At 39.1% G+C, this 17574-nt stretch overlaps 1 protein-coding gene across 2 annotated transcripts in view; it reads right to left on the minus strand.

The window, feature by feature from the left end:
* Window positions 1–16390, minus strand: part of LOC135224235 (corticotropin-releasing factor-binding protein-like) — a 201085-nt gene extending 184695 nt beyond the window's left edge. For both annotated transcript variants that reach the window (XM_064263097.1, XM_064263093.1), the window contains exon 1: window positions 16171–16390. In XM_064263097.1, coding sequence (XP_064119167.1) covers window positions 16171–16236 — 66 coding nt within the window. In that variant the 5' untranslated portion in view covers window positions 16237–16390. The remainder of the gene's footprint in view (window positions 1–16170) is intronic.
* Between the last annotated feature and the right edge of the window lie 1184 nt (window positions 16391–17574).

Raw genomic sequence — 17574 nt, forward strand, 5'->3', positions numbered from 1 at the left:
GCGCCAAAGAAACTTCGGCGCATTTTGTACTTGTTCATGCTGATCACAACTGCAATCTTTCTTCGCAGCAACGGATTCCATCTTTCAAGCCTCAGTGATCTCTCGTCAAAAGACACCAGGCCTGAAATCGAGTGCTTCTGCGGCCGTGGAAGAGACAAGAGGCAACAGTCGAGGGACGACAGCCTCTCATCCCATGGCCACAACAACCAAAAATAAACAACCAAGAAAAAACCAGATCATTATAAATTAAATCAAGTTGATATAATTATTCCTAATGATACGCGTTTTCCAGCGAGAAGATTTCTGTTGTTGTCTCTGCTCTTCATCCAGCGAAGATGAGTTCAACATACCCTTCTCTATATCAAACTAGCGAACACGAGCGTGAATGAACGTTCGTGTTGCCCTCATATCATGGACCCTATATGACCTCACCAAAACTTTTAATCAGCAATTGGCACAGCCTTTCCCTAAATGTGTGACTTTCAATTATGAAGTGAAATGTGAAATTAGTCGATGAAAAAAAGAAATGAAATCCAGGAAAATTCTCTCCCTGATCCTCCTCGTGCAGCATGCGCATGACGCCTTTAAAGTGATCAAAAATAATAATGAAAAAGGAAGAAGAAAAAGAAGAAGAAGAAAAAAAGGAAATCCCATTAACCCTCAAACCCTAGGTTCATGGCGTGAAATATGGACTCCTCCTCCTCCCCCTTCCCATTGCAGCGCGGGAAGAAAAACAAGCAGCCCTTGTTATTGATTTTCGAAAGGCTCCTTCGGATACTGGTCATAAGATCTCACGATGGATAAATAACTATCGGCTACAGCATTACGCGAAAAGGACGACTTCCATATGCACAACAGTCTCTCTTTCTCTCTCTCTCTCTATCTCTCTCTCTCTCTCTCTCTCTCTCTCTCTCTCTCTCTCTCTCTCGTTGGACGGGTGGTTTTCGCGCTCGACTACCAATTCGATGGTACGAAGATCGATTCTCGGCTCGGCCAACGCGGAATCAGAGGATTTTATTTCTGGTGATAGAAATTCATTTCTCGATATAATGTGGTTCGGATCCCACAATAAGCTGTAGGCCCCGTTGCTAGGTGACCAATTGGTTCCTAGCCACGTAAAAAAAAAAATATCTAATCCTTCGGGCCAGCCCTAGAAGAGCTGTTAATCAGCTCAGTGGTCTGGTAAAACTAAGATATACTTAAATTTTAACCTCTCTCTCTCTCTCTCTCTCTCTCTCTCTCTCTCTCTCTCTCTCTCTCCCTTCGAGGAAAATAACGTTAATTCAGTCCGAAGGAGGACGATGAGTAGGAAAGGAGCATCGACCCTGCAGGACACTCCGGACAGGAATTCTGAATGATCGATGGGAACGCAAAAGTAGCGATCACTCCGCACGAATGACGGAACGTCTCCAATTATCATGACTCGTAATGAACTTGAATCAAGGGTGATCTAGATATTCGGTTTCTCCTGAACGATACGACCTCGTGAAACAGAAACTTTTGTCTTTTGTGAAAAGGAATCCATCCTACACTGAGGTCAATTCTGCCCTAATCCGTCACGCTGACAGGAACACAGCACATTAGCACACAAAAAATTCATTCCAAGAACGACGCTTCCACGAAAAACGTTTGGGGGAATGGAGTTTCACTTATCTATCTTTTCATAGACTGCAAAAAAATAAATAAATAAATAAACAAATAAAACAAGCACCTGCCACCATTACCACTTTATGAACAAATGATTATGATAAAACTAAAAAATAAAAATACACACGCTCATATATTCATATGTGTGTGTGTGTGTGTGTGTGTGTGTGTGTGTACGAGGAGGACGAAATTCTTATCAACTAGAAAATTCCCTTTCGGTTAACATATATGAAAATATATTGATTCCGAGGTAGAGGAATTGGACATTAAAGGACATTTATAGCTTAATGCAAATATATAAATCACGGTGATGTGATGAAAAATAATATATATAAATGAAAGAATGAACTAAAAAGTAGAAAAAGGTGCTGCTAATCGTAGGAACCCCGAAAGCAAGTCGACCATGAAACTGCCGGTGTAGCGTTTTATATGCACTCCCCCAGTCATTATTATACATGTAATTCTCACTCCCATCCCACCTGTTAATGCTATTCATTACTTTCATACATAGAGTTTAGACATAACTGTATACTTGTTTATATATTATATTTAGAGTGCTTGGCATGGCATGGTTTAGCTTGCCTTGGCTTTGCTTTGCTTTTAAAGTTCTTGGCATGGCCTGGCTTGGCTTGGCTTGGCTTGGCTTGGCTTGCCTTGGCTTGGCTATTAGTTTTTGGCAAGGCTTGGCTTTTAGAGTGCTTGGCATGGCATGACTTGGTTTGGCTTTGCTTGCTTGCCTTTTAAAGTGCTTGGCATGGCATGGTTTGGTTTGGCTTGGCTTTCAGAGTTCTTGACATATCATGGCTTGGTTTGCTTGGCTTTTAGAATGCTTGGCATGGGATGGTTTGGCTTAGCTTGGTTTGGCTTTTAGAGTTCTTGGCATACTTTCAATTCACATAGAAAGTAGGGAAGTGCTTATTATACAGAGGGAGTGTTTATGGCACGTATGATATGGACTGGGGGAGTGCAAATCATAAGTTTAATAACGAATCGGGAGTTACTTTTATACATATAATAATGACTGGGGAGTCCAAATTCAAGGGAGTGCAAATTATATGTGACACCGGTACTTGGAAAGATGGGAGGCAGCGTAAGTTTGGTTACATCTGCCACGTAAAAGGGTCGGGCTCCTGTAGAAGAACGGCGGAGCCAGTATTTAGGTGAATCATAAACTTCATCACAGCGTAAACCTTAGAATCTCAAACCAGCGCGAGTTATCAGGTTCCACAAATACTCCCGATTCTAACGGCATCTCTGCCAGCTGAAATTTCCTTTGCGCCACGAAAATGCTGAAAACAGCCAAGAAAAAAAAGAGGAGATTTATTTGAATTTCCGTTCTTTTTTATTTCGATCTCTCTTTCGTGAAAATGAAGAGGACGGCATCTAACCACATTCTTTAGCAGAAGTCATTTGAGTGTAATAATATTGAAAACGCATATGGCGTACAGCGTTTGAAATATGAAGGAACAAGAACTGGCCGACTGACGAAGGGACGGAGGGAATGGGGAGGTGGTCAAAGCCAAAAAAGTTCCTGATGGCAAACCATCAACAACTGGTAGCCATAAACTTCAACATTTTCTCAAAGACACAAAAATACGAAGACTTTTCATTCTCAGTGTGAATGCTGTTGTTAAGCTGCAACCAGCGACTTGGAAATTGCTTTGCGAGAAACGTAAAATAACAAACCCTACCTTTACCATCTTTATAAAGGCTTCATCCTCAAAAGTTACTTTTGCCGAGACTATTGCACGAGCATGAATGAAAAAAGCCTAATGGCTATGAAGAAACTCCAACAAAACAGTAAGGGCTGCGGTGAAAATACATAAGATGGAGCAAAAAAAAAAATTATAAAACACACACACACTCACACACATACACACACATATATATATACATATATATATTATATATATATATATATATATATATATATTATATATATATATATATATATAGATAGATAGATAGATGATAGATAGATAGATAGATCGATAGATAGATAGATAGATAGATAGATAAATGTATATATAATCAACATAGTCGCGTGTAGGACAGGAGTAAATTTCTATTATATGTTCTACTTTGCAAGAGGTTGCCTTGAAAATATAGGTCCTCATGCTAAGAAAAAGGACAAATAAAATATGAGTATCTCGCAATGAGAAAATCCCTTGGCCATACTCTTCTGAGATTAAATTTAGGTTGTTCAAAGTAATTCCAATAATTCTTCCCTCAATTATAAAACTATGAAGGACTTGTCATTCAGTCACATAAGCTTATTAACATTTGCATGAGAAAAATCTTCAAAACGACAGAATACCTTTGATGTTCATCCTTAATTGCAGATCTCCAGCCACGATAATGATCATGAAAATGAAGAAAAACAAAATAAAATTGCCGCGTGCGACAGCAGTCATTAGCGCCGTACTCATGCTATTGTTAATGATCTTAAAACAAAAAGCGCATCTGTCAAATACTATATATTTACATCTGATATTAATCTTCATTTATTCAATCATGAAATGAGATCGAGGGGACAGTCTCGGAGGACACAGTCTGGAATAAGACAACAAATCGCAATTCCTGTCGAACAAATTGCACCACACTCCTCATTATTGTCACTGACCCTTCGTACGAAGACTAAAAATAGGAGCTGTCGTGATTAATAGATATCTCTCTCTCTCTCTCTCTCTCTCTCTCTCTCTCTCTCTCTCTTCATTTACATTCCATTCACAACTCTATTTTTTGGTTAATGATCCACATTATATTTCGGATCGGGAGATGATGCGTCTCATCAAAGCTATCAAATCATGCAAATGTATCTATATTTTTTGGAGTATTTTTTTTTGGGGGGAGGGGCGTACTTATCTTTATGAACTCCATTTATATGAGACCCTGCTGTCCACAGGGCATTCTAGAACGTTTGGTTGTTGGCCTTGTTTGCCCCACCACCGTTGCTGGTGCCTTCCGATTCATGCTTGTACCTTCAAGTATTCATCCTTGCGACAAGACTTCGCCATGATCCTAGGCGTATTGATTTTGTACATAACGTCGCCATGACTGCTCTCCCAAATAAAGAACTACTGCACTTGACCATTTTCAGAGCAATAACTTGAGAACATGGATACCTGGAGCTCTGAGTGCAAAGGTACCATGTATGCGTAGGGCTGGAAATCTGATAAAAGTCATTTTGTCGTTCCTTTTCTCTCAACTCGATCATTTAAGGATAACAACGATACCTTTCAAATGACTGAGCATTGAAAATCTCCTTATTACAATTACAAATTCCAACCGTAAGATGCCAAACTCATATAACTTCATCAGCCAGTCATCGGCATGCCATTCTTCCTGTAGATTAAATCCACGGACCACAGGTCAAAAGGCACTGTCACACATATTTTCTACTGAATCAAGCATGTGTACCATAAAGAGAAAAGTTCCACATTATTAACATTACAAGCATCCACAGAAGGCTCATCAGCAATGTTCCGGCTGCATTTTCGTACACTGAGCCACTCATCTCTATATTACCCAAATTTTCACATATCAGGCATACTAAGGTTCAGCCAGTAGTCCATTTCTTTCACCTTAAACAAGCACCATGTATCGGTGTCCTATTCAAAATTTGTTTAATTAACCTTATTTTTGCCAGTTTGTAATCTTCCATTTCCCACACGTTACCAGCCAACTAACAGCACTCTGGCCCAACAGTTTTACAGGGCTAGAATATTATTTTTTGCACTTCTTGGAGAATTGATAAAGTTGCTCAATTAGATAAACATGGCTGAGGTAGCTCTAGTTATCAGCCAGTTTCTATGACACACATATCTGCAGTCTTTGAATTGTAAAACATCTGGATGCCTATGCTGAAGGATACGTTTTCCCTCAGGAGAGGTGTATGTCCCTCACGAGAGGTGGAACGTACATCGTTCCTATGTGACCTCTCGAGAGAGGCTGAGAGTTTCCAGCCCTGTGATTAGCTCATCAACAGCCAATCAGGAGCGTCGTAAAGGACTGACCTAGACATCAGATGCACGGTTGATGTGAATCGACTATAGTTGCCATCCTGTTGTTTGAAAGCAGGTTCTGCATTGGAATTTGTAGGCAGCAGAATGAGTGTGACACTGCCTTTCTGCAAACTTTGGTCTGGGATAAGGTGTGTATTATCACCTTGGCTGTTTAATACTGTTATGAATGGAGTGAAGAGTGATGTCGGGTAAAGGACATTAGATGTAACTGACGAGTTGTGCGATTGAAAATGGTCGTGCACTGAGTGTGGGATGGCTGATGTTCACTAGGGATATAATACTGCATGGGGATAGTGAAGGGAAACTGTCGATTTGTTAGGTGTTTGAAGATGAAAGCATGAAGAGAGAATGGAGAGTAAACGGGAGCAAGCGTCATGAAAATGAAGCAGACGATTACTTAAATTATTGGAGACTAAATATAATACATGAACAGTAACTTGAGAGACTACGGAAATAACCAACAGAAAAACTGGAGAAAGGAAGGTGCCTGGTTCGTATAAAAGACTTAAGAGACCTTTCATTCATAATGAAACTAAGCCTGCAGTAGTGAACGATGTATTTGGCTCGCTCTGCTTTTTGGAACTGAAGGATGATCGTGAATAAGAACGAAAAGAAGTAAGGCTGAAGTTGTTGACATGAATTGTTTCCTCAAAACTGAAACTGTGAAGGATCTAGAGATACGTAGAAAAGTGGTAAAAAAAGATAATGTAGGTGAAAGAATGGAGAACAGCAGGTAAGCAAAGGGAGTGTACATTTCACAAGTGTTAGGGGAATGAGAAAAGAAAGACTTAGAAGATGGTTTTTAACAGGTGAAGTGAAAGCCATTTTGGAAAGAAATGGTTTCATTGTTAATAAAGCTTGAGAATAAGTAGGGGTATTGACGCGGATTAACAGCACCGATGGTGGGCACTCACTGACGTCAATGGTATTTTATAGTAGATTCACATCAACCGTGCATCTAATGTCTAGGCCAGTCCCTTACGACGCTCCTGATTGACTGCTGATAAGACAATCACAGAGTTGGAAACTCTCAGTCCCTCTCGAGAGTTCACATAGGCAGGATGTATGCTCCACCTTTCCTGAGGGATACTTCTGAAAGACGTATCCCTCAGGAGAGGTGGAACATACATCCTTCCCATGTGGACTCTCTCGAGAGACTGAGAGTTTCCAGCCCCATGATTGGCTTATCAACTGCATATCAGGAGCGTCGTAAGGGACTGGCCTAGACATTAGATGCACGGTTGATGTGAATCTACTATAGTGTATTCATCCATAAATGAGCAGACAAAGTATGAATGTGGCAGAGATCATTTTCTTATTTCTTCTTATAAAAGCTGCAAAACTTCTTTGTTGCAAAGTATAGTCAGTCTCTAAGGGTTGTTGGCTCCGGAGTTATTCACCTGACTCCTTGTTATGTTGTATGAAGGTGAGTGGACAGCCTCAGGCTTGGCTCCGTCTATCTATTTGTCTATCTATCTAGCTATCCATATATAAACACAGTGTGTGTGTATGTATATGTGTGTGCGTACATATATATCTATCTGTATAAATTATATATATACACACACATATATACATATATATATATGTGTGTGTGTGTGTGTATAGACTGATATAGTGGAAAAACTCATAAACCTATATGGCCCACCAGAAGACAAAGGTGTAGTACTAAACCTAAGGTTCGATACGGCTCCTCAGGCCCAACGGTCAGGAGAACATGGAAATCGGCACTATAATTCACAGGCTTATTGAAACTTCTGGCGCTTCGATCCCGTAAATGGAGAGTGAAATGAAAACAAGTTCTTATCGATTTACCTCCGTAGCACCGAATAAAAAAAAGGTTTCGTGGCCATGCCATTTTATGTTGGTGATATTTGAAGGGAAATCCACGAGGGATAAGTGAGAATGGAAAAGAGGAAGATTTCCCCCACCGAATAAATCCTTTCAATTTGTACAAGCCGCCTCAACCCCACCATTTCAATAGGGACCACAGCGCGAGCCCTGCTTGTGACATCGTTATGCCCAGAGGAATACAGAATGTGGTGAGCATACTACTACTACTCTCTCTCTCTCTCTCTCTCTCTCTCTCTCTCTCTCTCTCTTTCTCTCTCTTTCTCTCTCCCTCTCTCGAGTATCATTCTACCTATGTTTTCGTATTTCGAGGAACAACGCTTTGATCTATCATTCCCGAATGAGTGAGATTGAATGAGCCTTCCATGGAGTGGAAATAATGGGAACTTGAGTCGAGAGCTTTTTCACTTGACCGGTTTCCATCAATAAAGGATAAAGAGTAATGGATATGAATATTTTGCAAAGAAATTCGAGTGCCTAATTATCAGAGGCAAGAATTCTATCGCTGGATTTACAGTAAATGCTTCCGAGAATTAACATGTACGTGAAATAATAACTTGATTACGTATGTACCCCCAACAATTATTTTGGCGAGTTTGAGTGAGTCCGCCTTTTCATTCAAAGTTGTGATACCGTTATTAGCAGTTTCAATTGGCCTGGCTGGGGAAAATCTCTAAGGGGATACGCCAAGCTTTGGCAGCACCTTTGGGAATAGTTATTTCGTTTGTTCAAAGGAAATCGGCCAGAGATTGACGTCAAGCATATACTCGCCATTTCTGGTTTCCTCCAAAATATTTCCCTAACGACTCCAGAAGGTAATATGAAATTAGACCCAATTTGAATTCTAACAACATAGATCTTCAAATGGCAATGAATGTTGACAAGATTACTTTGCCATGTATGGATGGAAGACGTTGTGAAGTCCTGTGAAAACTGCCTCCCGAACCAATTTATATTCCATTTTAACACTATCCCACTACACCACTTAGCTTAAAACAGTTTCCAAAACGAACCAGTTGAACAAAATCAGTTCCAGTTATTTCTCCATATATATATATAATGTACAGATGGATAGAACAGAATATAGGATTTAGGCCAAAGGCTAGGACCTATGAGGTGATTCAGCGCTGAAAGGGAAAATATAACAGTAAGGAGGTTGGAAACGTGAAAAAGGAGAAAACCTCGCAGTTGCACCATGAAACAGGTGTTGGAGAAGTTGGGAAGTCAGATGGAAGGAAGAGAATATGAACGGAGGTACAGGAAAAGGCATGAAAGAAGTCGTAGCTAAGGACCGAAGGGACAATGAAAAGACTCTTATGTAAAAGTCTACAGTGCACCAATTGAGGTGCACTGACGGCGCTAGCCTCCCCCCCCCCCCCCCCCACCCCACTCTACCCCCCGCCCCTCTACGGGTTAGATATCCTAAAGTAAATTATTGTTGCGAGAAAACGATGAGCTAGACTCAATCGAGACAGACACTCTAAAACCGTATGTACACACACACACTCACATATATATATATATATGTGTGTGTGTGTGTGTGTATACTATATCATATATATATATATATATATATATATATATATATATATATATATAAAATTGTAACTGCAATATCCACAGTGCCCTCTTCTCGAATTCTTCGCACTTTTTGGATAACCTTATCACTACAAAGCCTTAGATCTAAATGAAAGAAATATGAAGTAATGTTGATGTTCGGTAGCGGGAATCGAACCTGCATCCAGAGTAATCATAACGATGTCACTTCTCTGACCTGGTAGTCCTGCTACCGGACATCAGACTTACTTCATACTTCTTGCATTTACATCTAAGATTATATAGTAACGAGAGTATCCAACAAGTCCATATGTATAAGGTAATGTAGCCAGTAGATTCCATGTATTTGGTTTTTAGAAATAAAACCATAAGTCGAGATTTCTAAGCCTAGGAATCATCGTGCCGAAGCTCCTAGGCAGGAGAGTTCATTGGCTACCGTGCAACAACTGTTTCCTCGCGTGAGAAGTCCGCCTCGAAAATTACCATCACTGTAAGTGGAGACCTGCAGACAAAGACGGAGCTCTTTGTGTCCCCAGGCGCTGTGGTACTTGTGGAATTCTTCTCAGACCCTTGCGAGCGTTCTTTGCCTCAAAGACTCTGCTCAGAGGACGAAACTTTTTCTTTAAATAAATGAGGCGACATTACTATTCTCATAATACATTTTTCATGTCCCCAGATAATAAATAGAGGATAAACTTTCTTTGTTTTATATCTCCACAAGTTTATTCCTCGATCGAAATGGGGAGTGTATCGTCATATGATGGTGTGGCCACTTTAGGAGGAAAAATACAAGATTTTCCTCCACATTTCTAACCTCCTCTTCTTTGCACACTTTACCGAGAAGGTACTGCTACTACTTGTCTTATTATTATTATTATTATTATTATTATTATTATTATTATTATTATTATTATTATTATTATTCGGAAGGAGACCCTCTCGTAGACAGGTTTTGTTAAAAATGGTAGCTGCTTCAGCACTATTAATTTTGTAGAGAATCTTCTCTATTTTTCTGATGACGGCTTTCTCGTTGTTGCTTAGACTGGCGAGCAACGCCCGTTGAGTCATTTTGGTTTATTATTGCTTATACAATTCTCTCTCTCTCTCTCTCTCTCTCTCTCCAACGCGATGTTTCGTCCTGATCCACGGGACATTAGAGAGAGAGAGAGAATTGTATAAGTAATAATAAACCGAAATGACTCAACCGAATTTTACCACGCCCTTTGGTGCGTTGCTCGCCAGTCTAAGCAACAACGAGAAAGCCGTCATCAGAAAAATAGAGAAGATTCTCTACAATATTAATAGTGCTGAAGCAGCAACCATTTTTAACAAAACCTGTCTACGAGAGGGTCTCCTTCCGAAATAATAATAATAAAAAATAATAATAATAATAATAATAATAATAATAATAATAATAATAATAATAATAATAATAATAATAATAATAATAATAATAATAAGAGAAGTAGTAGCAGTACCTTCTCGGTAAATTAAGCCTATGTTGTCTCCTGACAAAGTGTGAAAGAAGAGGAGGTTAGAAACGTGGAGGAAAATCTTGTGTGTTTTCTCCTCAAGTGGCCACACCATCTTATGACGATACATTCCCCATTTCGATCGAGAAATAAACTTGTGGAGATATAAAAAAAAGAAAGTTTATCCTCTATTTCTTATCTGGGGACATGAAAAATGTATTATGAGAATAGTAATGTCGCCTCATTTATTTAAAGAAAAAGTTTCGTCCTCTGAGCAGAGTCTTTGAGGCCAAGAACGCTCGCAAGGGTCTGAGAAGAATTCCACAAGTACCACAGCGCCTAGGGACACAAAGAGCTCCGTCTTTGTCTGCAGGTCTCCACTTACAGTGATGGTAATTTTCGAGGCGGACTTCTCACGCGAGGAAACAGTTGTTGCACGGTAGCCAATGAAATCTCCTGGCTAGGAGCTTCGGTACGACGATTCCTAGGCTTAGAAATCTCGACTTATGGTTTTATTTCTTCAGAGAGGCACTGCAGTCAGTTGTAAACAAATCTGAACTAAGATGGTCGACTTTGAATCGCATCGATCCCGTAAATGAGCCATTCACTTGCACCCTACCCGTGCTCTCGTGCTTCCTGAATCTCCTTCTCCTTTCCAAACTGTCCCCCCTCTATTTTTAAAACCAGTTGAAGATATCCGCTTTACCCCCTCACGGACACCAACCTGTTACACCATCATTGCCGCATTTCTATATCTCTTACCCATCCCATCAGACCTACTCTGTATTCACAAAACACTCGGTCCACAGATATCATTCCTCTTTTCACAATCTTCTTCAAAAATTCACCAGTTTGCTATCATGGACAGTTTTCTTTTCCTCTAAACCCTTTCGTGTTCCTTTTGCGGTCTTGCTTACTATGATACACTTCTCCTCTAACAAACATTATCTCTTACGTTGACATCTCTTTGTCTGTATGAATCAACGTTCTCAATCAACCATCCATACTTACTTTCTCAGCTCCATCTTCCAAGATGTCTTTATAATTCATTTTCTTTATTCCCTCAAAAAGTTCACTATTCCACCTTCAAACACCTGCTTCACACTTCACATAGTTCACTCTTTCTTTCACAAGAAATCCCAAAGTCAAATCAAAATGAAATTCTTTACATTTTATCATCATTCAAGCATGACTGCCTTGTATCCACACCGTTCAATAATTCTTCAAACAGATAACTCATAATCATTCATTCAACAGCTCTTCAAATATCTCATACCATTGACCTTTGAATGCAGTCTCCGCGCTTGCTGAAGCTGAATTCAATGTATATTTGATATATATATATATATATATATATATATATATTATATATATATATATCTATATATATATATATATATGAAGAGAGAGACAGACAGAGTTAAAGCCAATATATTTCAAAGAGCAACAGTATTTGTGGGGGGGGGGAGAAGAAGAGAGAGAGAGAGAGAGAGAGAGAGAGAGAGAGAGAGAGAGAGAGAGAGAGAGAGAGCCAATAAAGTTAACGAGCAACAGTGGTTTTTTTGGAATGAGAGAGAGAGAGAGAGAGAGAGAAGAGAGAGAGAGAGAGAGAGCCAATAAAGTCAATGAGCAACAGTGCTTTTTTTTGGAATGAGAGAGAGTTACAAGGATTAAGGTGTCTCAAAGACTTTTTAGTCCATCCGAGGAGACATCGGGTGCTCACTTATCTCTTGGAGCAGGTTTTACTGGTCATTCACTGTGTCCTAATGATTTTGTCTAGCTTCTTTTAAACTCTTCCACACTGTTGCTGTTAACAACTTCTGGTGGCAGTTTATTCCGTGTCACATATCTTGTATGTAAAGAAGTTCCCTCGATGAAATGTGTCGTATCTCCTCGGTTCTAGTTTCCATCCATTATTTCTTGTCTGGTTTTCGTTTAACGTAAATAGGTTACTGTCTTCTTTGTTACGCTTTTCAGTATTTTGAATGTTTCTATTAGTTGTCCTCGCAAACGTTGAGTTTCTAAGTCATACATGTTCAGGCTCTCTAGTTGTCTTTGGTAACCTATTTGCCTGATGGATGGAATGAACTTTTTGGCTCTAGCTTGTACAAACCCCTTCTGATCTTTTTACGTCTTTTATCGGTGTTGGTGACCAAAACTGTACTTCATATTCAAGGTGAGGTCTCATCACTATTGATGTGTAGAGCTGCAGCACCGTGTCCATGTTTCTGTATTTAAACTGCCTTTTTATGTATTCTACTAGTTTCTGTGCCTTCTTTTCAGTTTTTATGCACTGTTTTGTGGATTTTAAGTCCTTTGCAATAATGACTCTAGGGTCGACTTCTTGTTCTACACTATTTATGTCATTCCCAAGCAGCGTGTAGTTAGCATGTTATTTGTTATTTGTAACACTTTACACTTATCCAAGTTAAAAGGCATTTGCCATCTTTTAAACCACTCTCCTATTTTCTTTAGATCATTTCTTAAACTTTCCACTTTATCTGGGTCTGCTGCATTTACACCTACTTTGGTGTCATCTGCAAATTTGACTATCCTGCTAGTTAAGCCACCACCAATGTCATTAATGCGAATCAAAAACAGGAGTTGGCCATAGACAGAGCCCTGAGGAACTCTGCCTGTCATATCTGCCCATTCTGATTCTTCACCATTTATTACGACTCTGTTTTCTAGAAGTTATCCAGTTTTCAATCCAGTCTGCGATTTCTCCTACAGTTCCTAAAGCTCTAACTTTTGTCATTAGTTTCTTGTGTGGAACTTTGTCAAAGACTACGACTTTCGTAAATACCAAGCATGTTATGAAAAAACACCATGAGGTTTGATAGGCAGAATCTGTTCTGTCTGAAACCATGTAGGCTGTTTAACAGCAAGTTGTTTCTATCAATGTGATCCACAATTTGATCTGCAATCATGGACTCAAAAATCTTACAAACGACCGACGTTAGACAAATTGGTCTATAATTTCCCGGCTCTTCTCTTGGACCTGTTTTGTAAACTGGGGGCACATTTCCTAGTTTCCATCCTTTTTCTGTAGAGATTATACATATGAGGAACTATCTCCTCTTTTAGCTCTTTAATTTCTCTTAGATGAATCCCATTCCGGACAGAAAATTTGAACTCATTGATTTTATCTATTTTGTTTTTAATGTTCCCTTCTGTAAATATTATTTTGCGCAACAGTTCTGCCCCTTCATATTCAATGGCTGGTTCCGGTATGGAGGTAGTGTCTTCTAATTGAGGTAGTTTCTTCTATTGTAAAAGCCAATAAAGTCAAAGAGCAACAGTGTTTTTTTCAGAGAGAGAGAGAGAGAGAGAGAGAGAGAGAGAGAGAGAGTAAATTCAAAGAGCAACAGTCGTTGATTTTGGAAAGATGAGAGAGAGAGAGAGAGAGAGAGAGAGAGAGAGAGAGAGAGAGAGAGAGAGAGAGAGAGAGGCGGGGGACGGGGGAGGTAATAACCATCTTGAATTCTTCCCAAGATGTGAAAATTACATTTACCGACGCTGCAACGATTCGCAGAGGAATGTGGTTAGAATTCGTCTTATCATTCAGAGACCTTTCAAGTCAAGTCCATCCTTCGCAAAACTTCAATTCTTCTTTCCTTCTTTTTTTTCTTTAATGAAACGTAAAAAATCTCTAATATTCTCCAGAGCAGATTGTCGCTGACATTTAAAATGAAATTTTACCAGTTTAATATGCCAGCATTTTCCAAATACGAAGGTAATATGAAACTGATATCAAAGCGAGTCATCGTCATGGGTTTTAGCTCTCTGTAAAAGATGACTATTTGTCTGTCCCTCCGCACTTTTTCACTCCGCTTGCAGATCTTATAAACTACCGAGGATAGAGGGCTGCAAATTGCTACGTTGATCATACACGCTCCCTATCATCAAACATACCAAATTGCAGCCCTCTAGCCTCAGTAGTTTTTATCGCTTACTCGGGGAGTAAGCCTACAAACTACTTTGTTGTTGGGGGCGGAAAGATCTATGGAAGAGCCTAGAAAGGTCAGAAAAAAGTGTTTCGCGTTGAGTTAAAGATGCAGGAATTTTAGGATAGGATATTATTTTATGATCTATTCATAAGAATGAAAATGTAAAAGAATAAATAATGTGCATGTTAAACAATACAGAAAAATCATTTCTAATAAATTATTGCGTATTCGTTTCTATTTTCATTGCTGAAACAAGGAACTATTTGACCGTGTATTTACGTTAAAAGCCAGGAATATAATGTTAACAACTTACGCGTGAGGGGAAAATCTTCCACGCATCCTGCTGTAGGTGCCAACAACTCAGGCCACCATCGGGCTGTGGCTGAAAGTTTCATGGGCAGCGGCTGAGAGTTCCATAGAGCATTATACGCCGTACAGAAAACTTGATTGCACCGAAGGCACTTCGTCGCAATTTTAACTTGTTTCACTTTATATTTTAATCCCTGTCTCTTAAGCTGCGCTAATCTCATGAAAAGCAGCAAATTCAAGATAATGTTCACTTAGATTCTTTCCCCCCTAAAATTACGTTGTCCTTTCCCATCCATCAAGAGTAATTACAAAAAAATACAAAAGTATTATGTGTGACTCCGATTTCATAGCTATAAATATATATATATATATATATATATATATATATATATATTAGATTATATATAAATAAATCATATACACTATATATCTACATGTACGAACATACATATGAATTTAAATATATATATAATTTATATATATACACATATATATATATAATATACATAATATATATACCTCCATATGCAGACATACTTACAAATACAAATTATAATATGTGTGTGTATGTGTGTGCGTATAGAGAGAGAGAGAGAGAGAGAGAGAGAGAGAGAGAGAGAGAGAGATGCATTGTGGAATATTCGGAAACAAAAATCTCATAATCTTCGGCAGAAAGTTCGTCATCAACAAAATTGCAGGAAAGCATTTGTAACCTAAGGTCTATTTCGAGAAAACAACACCTAAACTAAACTAGCTTTACCGCCAACATTCATTTCTGTTAGAAGAAAGAGAAAAGGAGATTCCTCGGCCGTTCCAGGCTGCCTTAAAGATGGAGGAAGTGTTAAGAAATAACTCATCTAATCACTGTTTCTAATTAGCATTACAAATATGTATTTTCGTTGTAGCTACAGAAGCGAGTAATGAGATATACTTAATTATTCAAATAACCTTCTTAATTAACTACACAGTGCAAGTACAGATAAAGTACGAAATGTTCCGCGTGCGCGCAAAAAAAGAAAAAAATAGGAAAAACATTACTTGCAGCTTTATTGTTTTGCCCTCCGACAATAGCTCTGTACATCTTCATTTATGTATGAAAACTGGGACGTGGGTTGGCCCAAAGAACGGCAAAGAAAAACTTTTGATAATATTACCGCGTCCATATTGAAAACGGCCAACTATGAGGAATATTAATTTGAAACACTTCAAAGCTCTTTATCACAAAATAGAGAGTGGCGCTTCTCTTGTGAAACGTTGCCTTGAATTATCTAACCAATAACGAAAAGTGATAGCGTGCCTTTGCACAGAGCAAGAAGCATTCACACGAGCGCAAATGAGCGGGAGATCTGAAGCACTTACCTTCGTGACAGGCGATGTGTAGGCGCAGCATAGCAGGCCAGCAGTGACCCAAAGTGCAAGAAACATGCTGAAAACAAGGCTAGGCACTGCCTTCACTCCGCTTGTCTCGAGTTTAATGTGAATGTGCAACCTGGTAGACGGGGAGTGCCTAACGGGCCTGAGTTTCTCACGCCCCGGACAACCTGTTGAAACCGACGGCACACGACACGCTGTTGGAGGATCTTCGCCACGCAATCCTCGTATTTATACTCGGGTCAGTAGCTCCACCCACACTGTGTGACGTCAGTGTGATATGCCACTCGCTCTTTTTTCTTCGTTTTATTATCGTCTCTTCATAACGAGAACGAAAACTGTCCGTATGCCTTTTCGGAGGAATTCAAATAAGAATCAAAGACGCCAAGTTCAGAGTGACATCGAGGCAAATTGTAAAGCGTTCATTGCCAATAAAATATATTGATTACTAACGTGGCCAACTCGACCCAAAGAGGACAAGCGAGGATAGGTGGGTCTACGCCCCCACATTTGCAACTTTCATGGAAGTGATTAGTCTTGTGGGAATCTTTAGTTTCAGCGGAGCTTTAAAAGGAAATTCATTCAGTGAATAAAATGCATATTTTCCACGAGAGGAGAATTTTCATTTCACTGACACCTGTACTTGGAAGCATCAGGATTTCGACATATATCTGTTCTTAGTGTCAAACCTCAGGAACTCATTTTCTGGCACTACTGATACTTTTTGTCTGATCCTCTTTTAGTCTTTAATTATTATTAGTAAATTCCTCGACTGTACTTTCTTGTCTTATGTTTATTTTTATTTCAAGGTTGTTAGCAATCGATTTATTTCGAACAACAACTTCACAAAGGTTCAAAAAGGTTTCTAGGGGACTTAGAAATATAAAGAATCCTATTATGTTACAAATTTCCTCAAGATTTTTAACGTGTAATTCATTTCAGACACTATGCTCCGAGTATTAGTAAAAGTAATAAAACAGGGCTCATTCCCACAAAAGATATCAATCTGCTATAAATGACTGATGCTTCAAAATTGGCTGCCAACAGGACAGAGGATTGGGAATAACCCCAACAGTGTCAAGGACACGTTTTTGTCTTTTCCAAAGTCTTCAAGACTTTTGTCTGTAGTTCATTCTAAACAACTTCTGAAAAATATTAAAAGCCATGGAACAGGAATCTAACTTTGAACACAATATATACAGACAATCTGAAACGCAGCTTTTGGTTTTCTGTAAAAGAAAACTATTGAGATGGATATCTGTCTGTCCGTCCGCTGTTTTTCTTTCCGCTCTCTGAACTTGAAAACTACTGAGGCTAGAGGGCCGCAAATTGTTATGTTGATCATCTAGCCCCAGTCGCTTTTATTGTATTTAAGGTTAAAGTTAGCCATGA

Source organism: Macrobrachium nipponense, chromosome 20 (genome assembly GCF_015104395.2).
Source record: "Macrobrachium nipponense isolate FS-2020 chromosome 20, ASM1510439v2, whole genome shotgun sequence".
NCBI classification, from domain to species: Eukaryota; Metazoa; Arthropoda; class Malacostraca; order Decapoda; family Palaemonidae; genus Macrobrachium; species Macrobrachium nipponense.